The 19561-nt window shown below is 39.7% G+C and overlaps 1 protein-coding gene across 2 annotated transcripts in view; it reads right to left on the bottom strand.

The window, feature by feature from the left end:
- Window positions 1-907: 907 nt before the first annotated feature.
- EDEM3 (ER degradation enhancing alpha-mannosidase like protein 3) overlaps window positions 908-19561 on the bottom strand; it is a 32641-nt gene continuing 13987 nt past the window's right edge. The window contains exons 8-21 of one of the 2 annotated variants that reach the window (XM_056355891.1): window positions 18675-18780; window positions 17949-18046; window positions 16516-16641; window positions 15837-15920; window positions 13637-13720; window positions 12984-13108; window positions 12318-12483; window positions 9619-9773; window positions 8688-8841; window positions 7987-8181; window positions 7030-7195; window positions 6347-6532; window positions 5420-5467; window positions 908-4787 (exon numbers count right to left, since the gene is read on the bottom strand). In XM_056355891.1, coding sequence (XP_056211866.1) covers window positions 4381-4787; window positions 5420-5467; window positions 6347-6532; window positions 7030-7195; window positions 7987-8181; window positions 8688-8841; window positions 9619-9773; window positions 12318-12483; window positions 12984-13108; window positions 13637-13720; window positions 15837-15920; window positions 16516-16641; window positions 17949-18046; window positions 18675-18780 — 2100 coding nt within the window. In that variant the 3' untranslated portion in view covers window positions 908-4380. The remainder of the gene's footprint in view (window positions 4788-5419; window positions 5468-6346; window positions 6533-7029; window positions 7196-7986; window positions 8182-8687; window positions 8842-9618; window positions 9774-12317; window positions 12484-12983; window positions 13109-13636; window positions 13721-15836; window positions 15921-16515; window positions 16642-17948; window positions 18047-18674; window positions 18781-19561) is intronic. The other variant, XM_056355890.1, reaches the window with a different exon arrangement.

The following is a 19561-nucleotide window of genomic DNA, read 5'->3' on the forward strand; positions in this document are numbered from 1 at the left end:
TTCAAGGGATGAGGAAGGTGGAAGGTGCCTTTGCTCCAAAAACACTCTAGTCCCTGAAGTCCCGATGTTCCCAGAACGATAGGTTGAAGAAATCTAGCACTTCATGGGTGAGGCTGTTCATGGTTTCTACTTAATATCATGAACACTGCTGAGCACTTGAGCAAGGACTTACATTCAGAGCTCCTGCATATTTTATTTTCTTAATCCTAAATTCCACGGAGGAAAAGCTCATAGGAGTAGAGGTGTCAGGGAACAGCTGGCTAACAGAGGAAGGATGATGGAGTACCTGATCAGGCCCAAGAGAGACCTGGGGTTTTTTTCAATTTAGTGAAAACAGGATCAGAAGTTGTCATACTTAAACTTTTGAGGATCTGTATTCTCACTGCAGGAATGGACTAAAGAAAGAAAGGAAAAAAAAAAAAAAAAAAAAGAGTTGAAATAGTCCAATTCAACGAGGCTGCTGAGAGCCTTTCCAGCACACTTCCAATTTTATACTGAAAAGGAGGTGGCTTGATGATGCGGAACATCCCTGTTTCCCAGCCTCGCAGGGAAAAGCCACTTTTTATTTCCAAAGGTCCTGCGCTGCCTGGCTGTGCACCCCTGCGCCCACCAGCCCCCGTCACCGCCGGCTGGCCTGCCCTCAGCGCATCCCGCAGAGCCGCGGCCTTACCCTGTGTGCTCCCAGATGGAGAAATGCTTCCAGGTTCCCAGCGGCGCTTTCTCCTGCCTTTCAAAGACCCCGGATAGCAGCGCTGCCCCCGGGGTGCCGACCGCTTCACCAGGGTGCCAGCGGCGCAATCGCTGCATCAGGGTCACTAGTAAAGACACGGGAGTATCGGTGTGACGGCTGAAAAACCACGGCAAACACAGCTGGACAATCCAGAAATCAGCAACAGTTTAGCACAGCTGGACCAGAATATTTACATTTTATTAAATCTTTACAATCAGCAATTATAATCAAGTACACAATTATGTACACAGATTATATACATTTTAGCCCAGACTTTTACATCACAGTACATAGTTGCCCTTAGAAATATTGTATACACTTACCACCAGACAGTAAAACCCAACAATAGTGTTACAGCACCTGTTATTAGACATCTTTCATAAGAAAATATACGGCTGTAAATTGGGCTGGCTAAAAAAAAAAAAAAAAAAAAAAAATATCTTATAAAATCTGAACATACAATATTTCATTCACAGAATGGTTTTTTCTTCTATGTTCTGACTGATGCCGTTTGCATAAGATGTCCTGGTTTTAACCTCTCAACACGCGCTTACTCGTGCCTACTGCTGCGCCTTCAGGTACGCTTGCAGGAGAACCACCAAAGCTGGACTCATTTTGAAACTTCATTAAGAAATAATAAATGTAAACAATTAAGAAGATTCCTCTAAGATCAAATGAGAAATTAATTGGCTGATCTGAATTACATGGCATGGAGTAAGTGCTAGTTCCAGCTGCGATTACTGAACCCTTCAGTGTTCAATACCATACAAATAAATGTACAACACCGCACAGAGGCAATTACTGATTAACCAGCGATATTCCGCATGGAGGGTGCAGTCCCCTAAAAATTTGGGCACAACACTTACTCCCTTCTCCAAAAGGTTGTTGATATTTTTTTTTGATGAATACATTCTTTTTGTTCTTAAAGATGACAGTGACAGAAACTTGAATTATTTCCAGAATGATATGAAAAGGTTAAACTAAAGTCTATTTCCTCATAAGGAATACAAAGTGAAAATAACCTGAATAAAACTGCCCCCCCCCCCCCCCCCCCCCCATTTAGTCCTCTTTCCCTAAAGGTCAACCTTACCCGATTGAGTTCCGTAAACAAAGCTATGGCTCTCATGATGGTTTCAAAGGGAAAGCAGAACAAAACAAACCCAAACCAAACCGAAAGGAAGGAGGCAACAGTTATCTGAGGTAGGCCACCACCAAAATGATGCTTCAAATCCATTTTGAGTTCTGGGATCATTCTAAATCCCTTAAAAAGAGAGCTAATGTCTGCTGCTTTAGCAGTAGATGTGGAAAAAGCAGTTAAATGAGTTGGTGATGGCAAGGAAAGTTAATCTTTTAATAAAATTTTACATCTACACCTAAATTTTCTGCAAGTAAAAAAAAAAAAAAAAAAAAAAAGAACAAAACCAAAAAGAAAACCTTTAGTTGCTATATTGACAGTCTTAACATAATGACCGGAGGGCCTCTCCACCTATAAAAATAGTTCTATTTCCACCAAAATAGCTAACAAATATGAAGACATAGTCCATGTTGAAGAGCATGGGAACAAAAATGCTCCTTTCGTGGCACTAAGCACTGACAGATCAGAGGAATTATCAGAGTGAAAACTTTTGCTCTGCACCTGATGGTTTTGATCCGGCAGCTGACTGCACTTGGCCCCGTCGCTTCGAGCCCAGGCGCGGCCAGGGGAGCGCAGCATCTCTTGGGGGCGGGCTGGGGCTCCAAGTAACGAAGGACACTTTAAAGGCTCCCATGATCAAATGCTTTACATGAAGAAACTCACGTAACAAAAAAGAGAAATCAAAAAATTCTCAGCCGAAAAACCCCAGCTGCTTCAAGCCCTGCTCATTCAGTCCAAACCTCCATCCGGTTATTTGTGCAAAGGAGTTATAACTACATTTAAAAGCTAATTTATTTAAAAGGACACTTATTCACTATTCTGCTACCACTTCATTCCCTCCTCGAAATTACCTCCTTCTCCAGTGATTTAAATAAAGTTATCATTCACTTTATGGATAATATTCTGATAGACTGTCGTGCTCTCAAAAGGTGCCTGTGCATTCTGATACTCTTGAAAGCAAGTGTCGTTAAGTATACATGTATACACCATTTGCCTGGCATCTCTCCATTCACACTGTACAGGAGGATACATAAATACATACAGTATGGCTGTACTAATTAACAGTTGCATATTCAGCACGCATAATTTCACCAGCTAAATGAAAGGTGCAATTCAGAGCGGGGCTTTTTCTTATTCCATTGTAATGATGAATATAAACCTTCGTTTTTAGCCTGGTGCAGCATATAGGCAGTGTTAATTTATTCTTTAATATAAAACAATTCTCTGAACCACGATTCACTAAAAGCAGTTTTATATAAATCAAGTTGATTAGTTTTGGCAGTTTCTTTGGACACAGTCAAAACGTCTCTCAGTGGGTTTAAACATCCCCATTTTTATTTAAATAATATTTTGCGTAATTGGGATAACAAATTAGGACTCACACTTACCTGTAACAAACTCCTGAAGCCCAGAGTAACAAACCAGTCGTCCTCACAGTTCACACCACTATACTTTGAACTATGGACCCAACAGCCAAAATTGTTGCGCTTCACTACTGGTACTGGCCTCGCTGCCTTAAGTATCGCACGTATAGAAGTTGCATATAAAAAGAATGGCAACAAAGTCAAGCCATTAGAAGTCAAACGTGTAGAAAAAGGAAGATTTTGTTACAGCGGATCTAGTTCTGTTTAGTGTCCTTTTAGAGAATATTGCCGGTTTAAATTCCGTATCTCGGGGTAGATTTGAGTTTTTCAACCTGGGAGGCCAAAGGAAACACCCGTAACTCACCGCCTGCCTTGCCCACTCTGCCTTAACCTCGAGCGTAACTTTCACAACACGCCGCGAACCTTTACCTGGTGGACCCCAAGGCTGTCTTAGTTGCCCTGATGGAACCTGCTTACAAAGTACACGTTGCCTTTGGTTTATACAGCTTCTCTAGGTGAAAGCGGAGCAGAAGGGAAAACTCACATGTCATCATGGCTGTTCTTCGCGGTAACAGATGGAAGGAGTGATGAGCAACACTACCATGTCTCAGTGTGATATGTCAGGATAAAATCAAACTGCTTCTAGCTGTGTCTTAAAGACACGACAACTGGAAACAATTTCACCTCCTGCTACCAAGGCAGGCCTGCAGCTGGGTGGAAAGCCGTGAAACCGCACCTCTGTTCCCACCCGAACAGGGGCTGACCCACTGCCTCCGGGTGCCCTCACCGATAACCGTTACGTGGTACGTTAACCCCACCGTGTTCAACTTCTGCCTTCCAGGCACCAAGGAGCGTGACCTCGCAGCCTGGAATGCAGAAGTGGGGCTCGCTCCCTGCAGGAGCCTCCTGGGCTCCCCCACAGCACCATGCAGTGGAGCCGGACAGATGCTTCAATTGCACGTTCCCATTCTCAAACAGGAAAAAATAAAACAATACAAAGAGCACGTGCTGGATTTCTGTGGTATTTCCCAGGTGAAACCTGGTTGCTCATCACAATACTGAATATGTTTTCTAGTTCTCAGGTATCAGGGCCTCACTTCTACCCACAGAGTTCGCCATCTGCTTACTAACAAATAAGTTATTATTACAAGTCATAGCTCATCCTTTTCCATCATTTCAAATGCTTCTATATCTTCATTCCAGTCTGCTAATATGGATTCCATAGGTTGGACTTTATTATCCCAGTTAACTTTGGAATTTGACTCTGTCTCGGTCTTTTGTTCCTGAGGCTGGTTATTCCCTTGTGTACATGCTGGCTCTGGAGCACTAGCCTCATCGGTTCCAGGGACGTAGGAATCCTGATTTGAAATGGAAACGCTGTCACTGTCTGTGTTTGCAGGAGGTAAAGAATCAGGGTCAGTAACATCGGAGCTCTCTCCTTCTTCAGGCTCCTCACTGACTACACCAACATCCTGAGATGCTGAAGTGGCTTCCTCTGAATTCTGTTTATGTGAATCGTTTTCAGATAATTTCTGGTCCATATTCTCCATTTCCAAGTCTTTGAGAGGGAAAAGAAAAAGAAAACAAAAAACTTTGGGAAAAAAAAACCAAACTAGGAAGGCAGCATTTTATTACGTATTTCAAAAGCAAGATCACTTCCCTTGGCCTTACTTCCTCAAGGAAGTGCAGACTTTCCATTGATATGAAAATTTAATGTTACTAAGAAACACATTTTACAGAGGGAGGGAGAGGAGGGAAGACATTTAAACACATTCTAAATTAGGGCAAACAATATAGCGAAAATAGCTTTGGCTCCTCCAACTTGAATAGCGACTTCTGGGTCAGCGCTAGTTACCGTCCTTCAGCCTCAAGCAAATACCCACCGCGTGCACGGGACCTCAACACCAGATTTTAAAGCACTCCCAGATCCACCACTATCCCACATCTAAGGAAGTGGGAGTCAGGCAGTTTTAAGTTCACTGAACTGGGAATTAAACAAAGCGCCTCATCACAACTCAAAGCAACTACCGTACATATCTCAAGTACTGATTTAGCTTTACAGCAGCTGTCCAGTTTAACCATGCAGACTTCTCTGCAGCTCGATGTTTATAGCTACTAGACAGGACACTAGTATTTCAGGGCTTGCAGGGAGCTTAACTGCATACGCCAGTTTTAACATGGGATACTTACTGCTATCAATAATGTAGTTTGGAATCATTTTACCTTTAAAGATTGTTGCTGGGATTCCAAACGGAAGCACGAGGAAGGGGGAAGAAGCAGATAGGGATTATAAATTCTTAAATGCAGAGCTATCTTTTGTATTTAATATTTTGTTAGAGCAGCTTAACAGCATAGTTAATCAGGAGGAATTTGTAAGCAGCTACAAAGAAACAACACTAGCTTTTAGCATATCACCTTTACAAACGTGCAGAAAATAAACGCTGTCACTGGTTTACTAGAGATACTTGTTCTTACATATGCTGCTCGGACAAAGCAGCGCTAGGTGGAAGGCTTACAAAAGCAAAAACCCAGAATTTCCTGCCATATGCAAACATTTCAACTGGGAATGTATTAGCTTGCAATTTTCTTGTATTACACCAGAAAAACTGCAAAACATCTGAGGTCAGCAGCCTTATTTCTCATGATAACCACTTCTCCTTAGATAGGCAAAATAGTTGTAACAGTTGTCTCTTTCCTTTTGGGTACCAAGAATGTCACTGGGGAGCTAGATAAGAGAGAGGCATTTACAATGTAGGGCACTGAAATCACTCACGCTATTCCTGACACTACTTCAAAGCAGATTATGACAAAAAGCGTTCAAAAGGAACCCAAAAGGCTGAGTTTTCTCATTAGTCAAACAGACAAGTAACTTACGAACAGCATTTCTGGATGTTAATGTTAATGTTGGTGGGGGGGGGGGGGGGCGAGCAGATAATGACACATCTCAGATAATGGCTTTCTTATGAAAAAAAAATAACACCAATGTCAAAAAGAAAACCAGAGCTACCAGATGCACGTCTGCACCTTTGGGCAGCAATAGAAATCATTATTGTACATTTTACACTGTCCCACAGCACAGATGGAAGCTAAATTTGTATAAATAGCCTCAAATCTTACCTCTGTCTTTTGCTTTATCAGAAAGGAGCACCTCCACAGCCTCGTACTCCTGGATTGCGTCCAGTATAATGTTTCCTTCCTTGTTGAAGAGGAAGAGCATGGGAATCGTAATATCGTCTGTATTCTTTCCGTCACCGGCCATTTGGAAGAGAGGAGCCGTGTCGCTGCTGCTTCCCTCGTTGTCATCTAGCCAGAGGCACACAAAAGGAAAAGCAAGCAAACCTCCTGTTAGGCAAACAGGCCACGACTCCGAACGTCAGCAGACTTTCTGAGCAGCTTGCCACTGCCCGATCAGTTAAGGGCATCCCAGGCATAAAATGGCACGTTGGTCGTAAAAAGCAAAAAGCCAACTTGTGTACTTGTTTTCCTTAACATTTTTCATTTCTATCTCGTCTTCCTCAGCAGTTAGTAGACATCACTATTTCAGTGCTCAATGCTCCTTAAATAACAACTTTTAATCTGCAAACCCGGTGACAATCACCCATCCCAATTTATTTCGCCACACTTTCTGCGCAGAACAAGACAAAACCAAAACATTTCCTCGTCTTCTGACAGCACAATTTCTGTGCTGGAGTACTGGCATCTCAGAAAGTTTAACAGCTTCTTGTCAGCTTTCCGGTATCTTCAAATCTGTAAAATACAGGTTACATTTACACAAACGAAGAACCTGAAATTTTATTTACCGATGACAATGCCTCCTATTGCCCCAGCTTTTTGAATGTTTCGTGCCTTTTCAGCAAACATACACTGGCCTCTTTGCATCAGAGCAATTTTCTCTTTCACTGCCTCAGGATTAGTGATCTCTGAGCATCCATTATATGGCTTAATGGTTGCAACAAATCCTCTCGTCTGTTTGGAAAAACAAAAAGAAAGAGAGAATTAGAGCACTAGGCTCAAGATTGCAAAAGATTCCTAAGATTTTCATTTCTTCAGTTAATCTAACACATTTAAGCGTTGTCTTCTGTCAGTGCAGGCCATCTTTACCCTGAAGCCGGAGTTCTAAGCAGCAAAGAATGCCCGAGTGAAAACCTAATTCTCATATTTGGCTTATTTTTTCTATACCTGGGAACTGTTGTCTCTGGGGAATTTTCTTCTGTGAACTACTGATCTGGAACTCCTCTTTTGGGCTGTTTCTTGCCCAGCTGAAGTCACTGGGTTCTCCTACTGCTTCTAACAGAGACCACGACTGCTGCTTCTGTGCTATTTTCTTCTTCCATCTAGACACAGCCTTTTGTAAAAGCTTGCGTAAGGACAGCCTGTTGTAACTCTAAAATGGCGTCTGCAAATTCATGGCTGACATGGCAGGAAAACCTTCCCTTAAATCAACATCTCTCAAGATATGCACTGCAGATTATGTAAGTTCGTTTCAAAAGCCATATTGCGTATGCATTTTAAATCCTAAATTATGACCAATGACTCGGGAGCAGAGCATGGGCCACAGGCTGATAAGCCACTCATCTATAAGACTGTCACTGCTGTCATTCTGTCATTGCTGCGCCCTGTCATTTTAACCACTGTCATTAATTGATCCCCCTCTAGCTGGCCACCCTGAAATAGTACCAGTACTGTAAAAATTCAGGCTTATGCAATAAGGAAAGTAACAGAAAGCTAGGAACAGATCATATACACATATTACATACCCCTGCTTTGTGTTTGGATAAGTCCATCCCAAATTGTGCTGGTCCAGCAGTCAAGACCACCCTGCCAAAGAACGGATGGGAAACAATTTGAACGGCACGAGGAGGTAGCTGTTGTTCTTTCTGTTGCTGACTGGAGAGTTCAATCATTTCCTGCATGAACCGTAAGCCATCTTCAGCATCGAGCGAACTTGCTGCCTGAGTAGCAAAGAAATGAGAAACAGTTTCTTCTTAAATGTTTTGAGAAATTTGGGAAAAAAGTTAAAATAGAAACTTGAAGGTTTGCTTGGACCACTGCTACAAATATTTAAAAACACAGCATGGATGCTCACTGGCATTCATTCATCATTTCAAACTAGGAAGTTAATCTATTTGCACCTCCACCACCCAGAAGTCTAAAAACATACAAATATACAGACCTCCTAAACAAACAGAAGTATCTCACACTGAAAGCTAGTATTTTCAGATAAGACACCGTTAGCTACATCACTTTGACATGAAAAGTCTCCATCTAATTTAATGGAAGGTTAGTTAAAAGTGTCACTGAGGCGAAGGACTAGCAAGCATCAGCCTGCTAAACCCAGTTGTACATCCACCTCATGTGCCTCCTCCCAGAGTCTGGCTCTCCCTCCTGAAGCTTTATGTGACAAGTATCATTGCCAGTAGGATTTCACTGAAAGTTTTAAACAGAAGTACTGTCTTACTTGCACTGCGTGCTGTACTAATTGTACTCTTCCATCTTTCAGATGGATCAAACTGACTCCCATCTTCTTCAGTATCTCCAAGTGTTCAGGATTACTGGCCATGAAATCTCTGGCTCTCAGTGGTGGTTTTGGTCCACTTCCCAAATTCTCTTCTCTGCCAAAAGATATCAGAGATCAAAGCTTTAAAAAAACAGATTATTCTTGAAACATAACTCTCAAGTTATTCCTACTACCACAAGATTAGAATTCTTCGGAATAATGCTGAGTACAAGCTTCACTAGGACGCAACATCTCTGTCAAATTACCTTTTTTAAAAGTTGTCAATATTATCAATAATTTTGTAGTGCAACAAGCACAGGCAATGTTCATAAAACTACCATATACTATCTCTTGTTTCTAAATAATCTGGATTATTGTAAGACTGACTAAAACCAGTTTTCCTCATACAGTTACTACTGATTTTACTCAAGAAGTGTAAATATCAAAGAGGTGGTCAGAAGGACAAACCTCCTCAGCTTTAGCAGGCACTGTCCTAAGCTCTTCAACACAGTTGAGGTTACGTACAGTAGCATGATTTGCTTACTACAAAGAGTTGCAGAACTGTTCAAGAGACTACAGAAATGAATTTCACAAATCAAGAGAGACATATTTCCTGTGTACCTGGGCTACCTTTCCCACTCGGGAGTCTGTGGCTCATTAAGCTCCTTTTGCTTTGAAACACTTGCTAATTTTTGCTGGAATGAACAAAGCCTTGCTGATGATGCCACAGAAAACAGAACTGATTTTTCCCATACCTAGGCTATCCGTTCTTAAAAGGGCTAAAACTCAAGCAGAGCAAGCTCCAGTACACCTCACGTTTCTCCTCCCATGCATAACATACCCTACTCCTCTCGCTTCTAGTCTAACAAAAGACAGAAAATATTCATCTTACGCTCTGGAAATACCCCTAGGACAGCTCTTATCCACCACATTTTTCAAAGGTTCACGAATACTCTGAGCAAACATAGGGTCATTTGGGAAAAGAATCTGGGTGTTGGGACAGGTCCAGTCAAAGTTGCTGTCATCCAGCTCTGTGTATTCCGTAGTCTAAAATGAAAGATACAGATCACCTATTGAAAATGCAGGTTACATTTTTACACAAAGAAAATCAACGGAGAGACCTACCCATAAGTAATCTGTGTGCTCAGGACACACAGCAGCTGAACACAATAAATGTCCTACAACCACACAGATGCCAGGAATAAAGAATGCATCACTCTTCTGTGCTACACGTTGTAATAATAAAGGGTAACCAGTGCGCTACAACCGCTTTCAAGGGATAGATAAATACAACACCAGTTTTAATTTCTAGCTTACCAAACTGGTATCCACAGTTTCTGGGATTTTTTTTCAGAAACAGCTAATCCTCTACGGGCAAACAGAATGTCTCATGTATGCATGCTGTCGCTAGTGCCCTTGGATTTTTACGTGCTGGACAATGAAAGGAAGTAGTTATGATTTCATTTGGTATTGCCTTTCTGCTGAGTGGATGAGCTGCAAGGCTTGTATTTTTTATATTCCTTGCTTTGTACGACTAGGAATGTCACATCTTTTCATACGAACAAAAGATTGTCCTCTTCAGGAGCCACACAGACTTGCAAGTCTGAATGGGCAAGGATGAATCTATATATAATTCGAACAATCTCTATTTTCAGAAAAGACAAGAGTTAAGATTTGTACAAATCGCTGTTTTGTAACATGTGAAACCATGCAGAACATCCATGGTGGTTTGGAGCCATATTTAGCCTCTTAGTTTTGCAAATAGCTGGTTGGATAACTGGCAAGTTAATGTTCTCACCTATAAAAATTCATGTAGTATTTATCTACTTGCAAAAAAAACCCTGTTTGCAACGTATTAGCTAATTTAAAAAAAATAATGTAGTATTTAAAGGCTCCCTAAAAAACAAGACCTAAAAGGCTATTAGGCTACTGGAATAAACACTTTGAAGTACATACAGCCTTAATGTGATAAATAGTAGTCACATCACTTAAGAAAGAAGGTCTTACAAGCACTACTGCAAGCATCAGCATAGTAAAACATGACCTTTCCTGCTCATGAGACTAAATACAAACAGGATGTTGGGTTGATACTACAAACTATCTCACAGACATTTTGGCTTAATAGCACTATGTTTATATTAAAAATAATTTACACATTCCATTTGTTCCTTATCAATTTTTCCCCCATCAGATAAAATCCATAACAGTAACACATTCGTCTTCACAGCCCTTTGGTCATGTAACGCATTTCGTGGACACCATTTTCAATGGACCTTTCCTTGTATTACGCACGTTAGCAGCTTTGACATAAAGAGCTTAACAAAACTGCATTTGAACAATTCACTCTATCCTCATTACTGGCCTTCTATGAACATTCGCAGTTCTCAAGAGAACTGCCTAAGTTAGGCCAGCACTGCACTGCACACAGCATCAGCTGTGGGAATCCTGTCTTCTCAAAAGTATCATCTTCTTATGTTGGGAATGAAAGTCATACAAAGTGCTCCTTCAGGCCCGTCAGGGAACTTCTTGCATAGTTTAAAAAACAGCCTCTGTTTCCAAAACTCAAAGAGAAAAGATGATAAATGCTCAAGGAAAGAAGATTTCAGAGAGGGTGCAGGACCCCCACTATCAAGGAACATGAAAAATTAGTCCCATGACCCATTAAATGTATTACCAATGTTAAACATTAAGAGCAAGTAATTAAAAATTTTTCACTGTCTAATCCTAGAGCCCCTAAGACAGGGTGCTTTCTACTCAATTACGAGATTTCTCCAGGACACATGGCTTGAGATACACGAGCATTCTCCTCTGATCCATGCATTATTGTACAACTCGTAGTAAAAGGAAAAATAGGGGCACACTAACATAAGTGAATTTATGCCCCTGATGCCAGACACATCTCTCTCTCCACTTTCTCGTGCATTTCTTCTGCTTCCCAGTAGTATTACTGCCTTAAAGATAAATTATATCACCTTACTGAGCAAAAAAACCAAAAAACCCCACCATATTTATGATGCTTCATGCAAAGTTACATTACTATAGGTTATTTTGGAAGGTTAAGTAATTTATAAACCCATAAATGTTCTCACATTTACACCACAGATGCCTATTGCATGGACTCAAAAACTTAATTATCCCAAAAGCCATAGCTGTATCTTGTCTAACTTTGTAGCAGTCTCAAAAAAACCTTTCAAAAATTACCCAAGCATTCATATAGTAAAACAAACAACAAATGTTTTAGAAAAAATAACAGAAAACAAAGATGCAGATAAAAATATCATAGTGTGTGTTTTCAAATTTATACAGAGGTAAGGAATGATTTTCTTTTTAAATAGTGCTAATATTCCACAGCTTTTTTTCTCAAGATTCAGCAATGCAGAATCCAGTCATAGAAACATTATTCATACCCGTGTGACTGGCACTGTTAATTTGATGAAATAGTTCATATGAAACAAAGTGTTAGAACTGGTGTACTTCTTCAAACTATGATTTTTCTTCCATTTCCTCTCATCAAAAAAAAAAAAAAAAAAAAGAAAAAGGAACTGCTTCAAAACATCACTAAAACTGATTTAGATTTGAGCTGTTACTTACTGTATTTTTTTTAGAGATGGTTTGGTTTGTAGTGGAAAGCCAAAGTGGCAATAGATGAGCTTCTGTAGTGAAGATATAATCTTCAATGTCGAAAATCATGTCTTCCTTATCAGCAAACAGCAGGTAAAGATATTTAAACATCTCGGCCAGAAAGAAAGAATCCATTCTATGGAGGGAAAAAAAAAAAAAAGGCGTACGTCCTTTAGGAAGATCCCCTTTTTTCTAAAGCATAAGTGAAACAAATACTCATATTTGCTCCATCTCTGAAGACTTCATGACTATTTTTGTTGAACTTAATGCCATTAGCTTTCCTTCTACTTGGAAGAAACTATGTTTGGAGGGAAACGATTCAGCATGTTCAGTACAAAACAGCAATATAGAAAAAACTAATAAAGCTCTTAAACTTCTAGATTTGAAGTATATTTTGTTATTGAAAGTAATTAATCTACTGCTCTGAGACAAATGTAAAGTTAAACTAAAAATATTCTTATGCAACAAACTAAAAATATTGAAATAGTTTATCGACTATGACAAACAGGCAATTTAAGGCTTGGTTATCAAACAAGACAGCTACTCAAAAGTCAATTAAATTATGTAAACAGGGCAATTAATTTTTTTATATAATCGTTTTATGAGAGAAAAAAAAAAAAAGTTGCGAGCTTTTACCTGTCTTCATGACTTCCTGTACGAACATCCTTCATTGCAGCAAACCCACACGGTACTCTTGCATACTTGTTCAAGTTCTCAATGAGTGTTTTTCCTACTTCTAGATAGTAAGGGTCCCCAGTAGCCTATAAAAGAAAACCAAAAACCGAACCCAAACATATAGGTGCAGCTGACTTACTGTACAATTAGCAGCTTTCATCTTCCCAGTGCTGATTTATTGACTCCATACCTTCTCAGACACCAGTAAAGTCTAATTTAGTTATTGGATACTACTGGATTACCTATTACGAATATGCAGATAAGCACATGGAAATACAGGAACGCAAGACATTTAGGCACTGCTCTCCTGTGCAAGGTACAAACGGCTTTTGCTCTTAGCCTCCAAGACCTCTTTAAGAGAGTTTAGAAAGATCTAAGTACTTTACAACATATGGGCCTCTGTCACTTAACAGTTTTCTTTCTAATTCTAGGCATATAAAACAAAATTCGTAGGACAATTTTTGATAACCAGTACTTTCATCTACTATCTACAGGGTCCAGTACATAAAATAAGCTGGAGATACGCTGCTCATTCTATACTGAAATAAAACATCAACAAAATACCAAGTACTACACAAAGTGACCAACAGTCGGAGGAATATAAGTGATCTTACCTTATACAAGAAGTAAGTGCTTTCAGCAAATTCAGGCCTTAAAGGATGCTGAGCCCAGTGAACTCTAAAGTCCGTTGTGAATGCCTGAGGAGGAAAAAGAACAGACAAAAATAAATGCAAGAATGAAAACCAAACACAGGTTTATTTTGGATCCTGCGTTAACCACATTACAACAGCTAAAATACACAACAGTGCAGGACTGAAGGCCCAGCATCAGTCTCAGGGGGGTTATAAGAACCTCTGTCCAGTTAGTACATTTGAGGCCAAAACCTAAACCTCAACCAGCGCTCTCATCCACTTGGCATGAGCGAGATTTAGGGTTGTGTTAGTGCAGGACTCCAGGCACCACCCAGCCTCTTGCCGAGTGTCCAGCAAGTGGAGTTCCAGCAGGAGGTACCAGAGAGAACCCGTGTTCCAGACCCAGGAGGCAGCTCAGGGCCTCCAGGGGCTCCCATCAGCACAGCCCGACCTCCAGCTGCTGCTGCAACCCAAGCAAAGCCGCCTGGAGCAGGGCTGCTACACAGAGACCACCCAGGCTTTGCCAAACACCATTTCTGCAAACGTACCTGCTACCTGACACTTCCAGTGCATTAAAGTGTCCTTTCAGACTGACTGATGGTAAGCAGCTGTTTCTAGCATAAGAAATACCACAGACTAGAAGTCAGTTACCTAAAAATTTCCTAGTATACGTATTCACTCTTAATATGCACTGGCAAAAGCCACTTCTGTGATGCCTTATATTCACTACTAGTTCATACCAGGGTTTAAACTAAGTTTTTGCTAAAGGTGATGGCATATCGGGTTAAATACAACTAACTCATCTTTCAAAGTTTCCTTCAGAAGTACAAAGCACTGGAAAAAAACAAAAGAACCATAAGGAGCTAAATCATACCATTTTAAAAGCATTAAAAAAAATAAAATAAAATCATTCCAATGCTTAGAAAGCATTCTTTGGTCTTGATAGCCACATGTGAATGTGATGTTCATTAAAATATTCTCTAAGAGAAATAAGCTTACACCAGAAGAAAGTCAAAATTCAAACTGGAGTCAGAAGCTTCTTCCTATGTTCTGGGTCATCACAGAATAAAGACACACACTTCAGCAGGTAAACAAGCTTCCCTGTGCAGAACTAACTTGCTCAAAGACCACACTTGTGGTATCTATACATAGGTTTGTGTACATACTTTCGAGGACACTAGGCAAGAATTCAGAACATTCTCTCAGAACAATTCAGTCTTTAGTTTCCCTCTGTGCTGATTTTGGCTGGGGTAGAGTTAGTTCTCTTCATGGTAGCTGATATGGGGCTATGGTTTGAATTTGTCCTAGAAAACAGTGTTGATAACACAGGGACATTTTAATTATTGCTGAGCGGTGCTCACGCAGCACCAAGGCCTTTCAAGCAGGCTGGGGGCGCACAAGGAGCTGGGAGGGGACACAGCCGGGACAGCCGCCCCCAGCTGCCCCACGGGATATCCCCTACCACATGGCATCACGCTCAGCACATAAAGCTGGGTAAGAAGGAGGAAGGGGGGATGTTCAGAGCGATGGCATTTGTCTTTCCAAGTAGCCATTAGCTGTGATGGAGCCCTGCTTTCCCAGAGGTGGCTGAACACCTGCCTGCTGATGGGAAGCGGTGAATGAATTCCTTGTTTTGCTCTGCTTGCATGTGCAGCTTTTACTTTACTTAAATTGTTTTTATCTTAAACCATGAGTTTTCTCTTTTACTCTTCTGATTCACTCCCCCATTCCACCAGCAGGGAGTGAGCAAGTGGCTGTGTAGGGTTTAGTTGCCACCTGGGGTTAAACCACAACACCCTCCTTGGGTTAATAAAGATGATTCTGATCTTTAGCATTAATGGTGTTATATTACTAAACAGCTAATACAACATGTGCTTATACAAGTTTTGCATACTGAAATGAGTCAAGGTCAATTCTGAAAGGCTGAAATATAAAGCCAAAGCAATTATTAATAGCTGCAGCTTCCTATTATTTTGTTAATTACAGCATAACTGAAGGAAAAATATTTCATATCCAAAACACAGCTGTCATACATGCAGAACTGTAAATCATGTAAGAATGCTGTGGAAACGAGCCTTTGGTTTTAATAACAAATACACCTACAATTTTTTCAAATGGTTATCCAAGACTGCTCAAATCTGGGTAAGAATCAGTTTACATGATCAAAAAATTACTACCTTACCTCTGGAAGAAAGTTATGCTTTTTTATAACCTGATAGAGCATCTCGTGAGTTTCAATAGCAGGTCTAATATCGCCCTTCAACACCTAAAATTAAATAATAAAATTAACACTAATTCACCATGCACAGGAATAATATTCAAAGTTAGGCATGCTCACTGTTCATGTAAAGCTACAGACCAATTCCTACATTTTCAGTGGACACATGCTGTAAGTATTACCCCCTTTCAGTGTAAACCACAGATCCATAGATATTCCATAAGAGCTTTTTAAGCACAATCAGTGAGGTTGTTAAGACTACTGGCTATGTAGAAAAAGGATCTCTATCATTTAGAGAACTGTGGTGGAACTATCATTTAGTTTGCCTTAAAGATGCAAACGGCACACAAACTAGAAAACTTGTCACTAGACTATTAAAAAGGCAACTTCATTTGAGCGTTTTCATGACTAGGAGAGAAGGAAGCATATCGTACAGACATATTTTTCCTGATACTCAACATGGCCAGAAACGCATGTTAACTTGCATTATAGCACTGAAGGGACAGGATGAGTGAGTACAGAAATCCTCATTCAGTATTTCTGAGAAATCAAATTACTACACTTGACTTGTCAATTATATATCCAGTCTATTTAATCATTTACTTGTTATTAAAATCACCTGCATGTGGGTTTTAAACCTTACCTGCAATCCAGGGAAGAAAGCTAGCAAAGAATCCATCCAGGTCCTAGCATTTAGCATTGGTTTATGAATATGAACATCAAGAAGAAGAGGTGGTTGGCTAATGTATCTCATTATGGCATCATAGTGCTGACAAACATCAGAAAAATCGTGAGTTTATATTATCAATACATTTTACAAAATACATCTAGATCACCGGACTGCGGCATTTTCTTTCAATGGAAGAACCAGTACCACACTCTCAAGCATTATTACATTTGGCAATGCACAGTAGTTTCTAGTTTTGCAAACTAAAAAGACGTGTAGTAAATACTGAAGAGCTCCACGGTATTCCAATGCAATACACATCATATATTCCAAGTAATACACATACATGGAAGTATATTCAGCAGCCACGTGATAAACAAGTAACTACCACAGTTAAGGTACATTTGTTTTGACTGAATTTTTAAGCACATGCTAAACAAAGCTGAAATTGCTTTCTCTGAACAAGAAAATTCTAAAGCAAATGCATCTCAGAAGAAGGGGAAAAGAAGATATAAAACCCCAACAGAGCAGCTGGACTCGATGGCTTATACGAACATTAAAACCCACTAGCTCGCTTGCCAACTTGCTGACCTCCAACCCTATACTCCCCAAGATAACGGCCTTTCTTGTTTTCTGAAGCACAGAAGGTACAATTGTGAGCACATGAGCCAAATCGATAGGAAACTGTTAATAGACGTAATTGAGACAAAATAAAATGGTGGCTGCAGGTTAGTAATATGAAATATTCATTACACTTAAAGTGTTGCAACAGGCCTTTAGCTACTGAATTATTCCAATTTTAATATTGCTTATGATATAAGATCATGCTGTATAAAATTATTTCATGATATAACATGGTTTTATTGGATATTGCCATTTTCAAAAGAAAGAATACTTTTACGAAAGAATAACGATGCTGACAAAGTTGCTTAGTAGTCCAAGTGTGGTTTTCAGCTTGTAAGTATACTTAAACATATACCAGGCCTTAGGATCTGCAGTGTAATGCAAGACCCAGACTTTGATTTTCAGATCTTTTTTGTTGCTCCAGGACAGAAAGAGACTGTACCATGGCTTGTGACAAGAGACCCCTATGCTGTTTTACAGAAACATTTGCAGTATTACACTCTCCAAGGTGACCTTGAAATACAGCTTCTCCTGTACTGGAAACATGGAAAATAGTCCAGAAGATTTCAGTTTTCATTGGATGGGGTTAAAATAGCTGCTCAGGTGACAGTTCACCTGAGATTAGCAGAAACTCATAGTAAAATAAGCTGGCACTAGACACGTCACAAGTCACAGAAATTCTACTAAAGAGCTCTTCACAGGCTTCTCAGGCTAACAACTGACAATACAATTAGTCTTAAATTTGTCTTACAGAAGGCACAAACCTGAGCAAGGTGTTAACTTACCGTGTTAAATCTTTCCAGGAAACTGTCATCTCCCAGCAAGACATAGGCTTTTAATAAATATTCATAATACGAATCTATTCCTGCTCCAACTCCACTATCTAGAAACAGCAGAAAATGAAAAGGTGGTTTGAAGTTTAAGTAGCTATATGGCTATTTTCCCTCAGTTTCATTTGGATTTTAAAGGCTTTTTCAGTAAAAGGAAATGCATCCTATCGCTAGAATTATGGCACAGATGGATGCAGAGACACAATACTGTACATCTATGCTAAAGGCTTTGCAATATCAGCGCATATAGTAATATGAACAGACATGCATTGAAGCCAGTTATTTCACTTTTCTCATATGAAATATTTCTACTGGGTGCCATAAATAACGTCAGTCCTATTTATATTTTTCCTATGTACTTAGAGTTGAATCTCTGAAAATTTATCCCAAGGCATTCCCCTCGCAGCATTAAACTGAATCAAAGAACACTTTCTTTGCAATGAATAAAACTAGTTCCACTACTAAAACCCCCTTTCAGAGCAAAGCCAGGCTCCATTGTAGCAGGTTTGTCCAGCGCTGGAGTTATGTAACTCCATTTGCCTATTCCATTAATATTTTTGAATAATGTAGGTAAGTATGTTAGCTGGAGTGGGGTGTGTCCGTGTAAAGGTTTGTTGTTTGGTTGTTTTTTTTGCCCAAAACCACTTGTGGTCACTGATTCTGAGTCAAAATACCACACACCTTTGCGGACCCAGTCTCCAGTATGAATATTAATAGTAACGCCCACTAAATTGCTGCTGCGCTGTCTCTTTTCCCAAATAAAATCAAGTGCTTTCCGCGCATATTCCTGCAACAACAAGAAAGTCTCATTAAAGGAAATTACAGAAACACAGATACTAGAGACTTACTCTTTTGTCTATAGAAATTAACATGTTAGGAAGTTATGTTTCACATCTAATAATTGTTAAACTCAGTATTACACACACTTAAATACTACGATATTCAGTCCACATGTTATATAATTATTCAGTTGCTTATTGGAAAGAACGGTGCTTGACAACACAACTGTTTGCTAATACACTGTATGGTCTTAGGGAAGTCAAACATCGTTCTGCATGGGTTTACTCCTCTAAAATTGTTTATACAGATGGGATAGTGTTACCTAATTAAAATATTTCAAGAAATATATAATCCTTAGAATCAAAGTCACTGTGTCTTTTCAGACATCTCAAGGTAAAGCAGCAACCTCCGTTTGTTAGTATACAAGTTACATACATTCTTTATATACACAAAATTAATTTGAACCTACTCAACAAGAAAGGCTTTAAATCACCACACACATGGAATTTTAGGGGGCAGGCTGTACCAAAACACACAACACAGGCTCAGCTATGATTCCACCAGGTTCTGTGATATGAAATACCAGGCACATAATGAAAGATTTCAAAAAACTCTAATCTGGAACACAGCCTAACTTTTTTTTTTTTTTTATCAGATCAAAGAAAACATACCTGCAAGCATTTTCGTTTAGCTTTCTGCTGACAGTATACTCTTAGGTAGGTCTTGCACATATTCAGTGGGACTACATGTGTGGATATTTTTATTATTTTTGTTAAGCTGCATTTTAA

This window comes from Falco biarmicus, chromosome 11 (genome assembly GCF_023638135.1).
Source record: "Falco biarmicus isolate bFalBia1 chromosome 11, bFalBia1.pri, whole genome shotgun sequence".
NCBI classification, from domain to species: domain Eukaryota; kingdom Metazoa; phylum Chordata; class Aves; order Falconiformes; family Falconidae; genus Falco; species Falco biarmicus.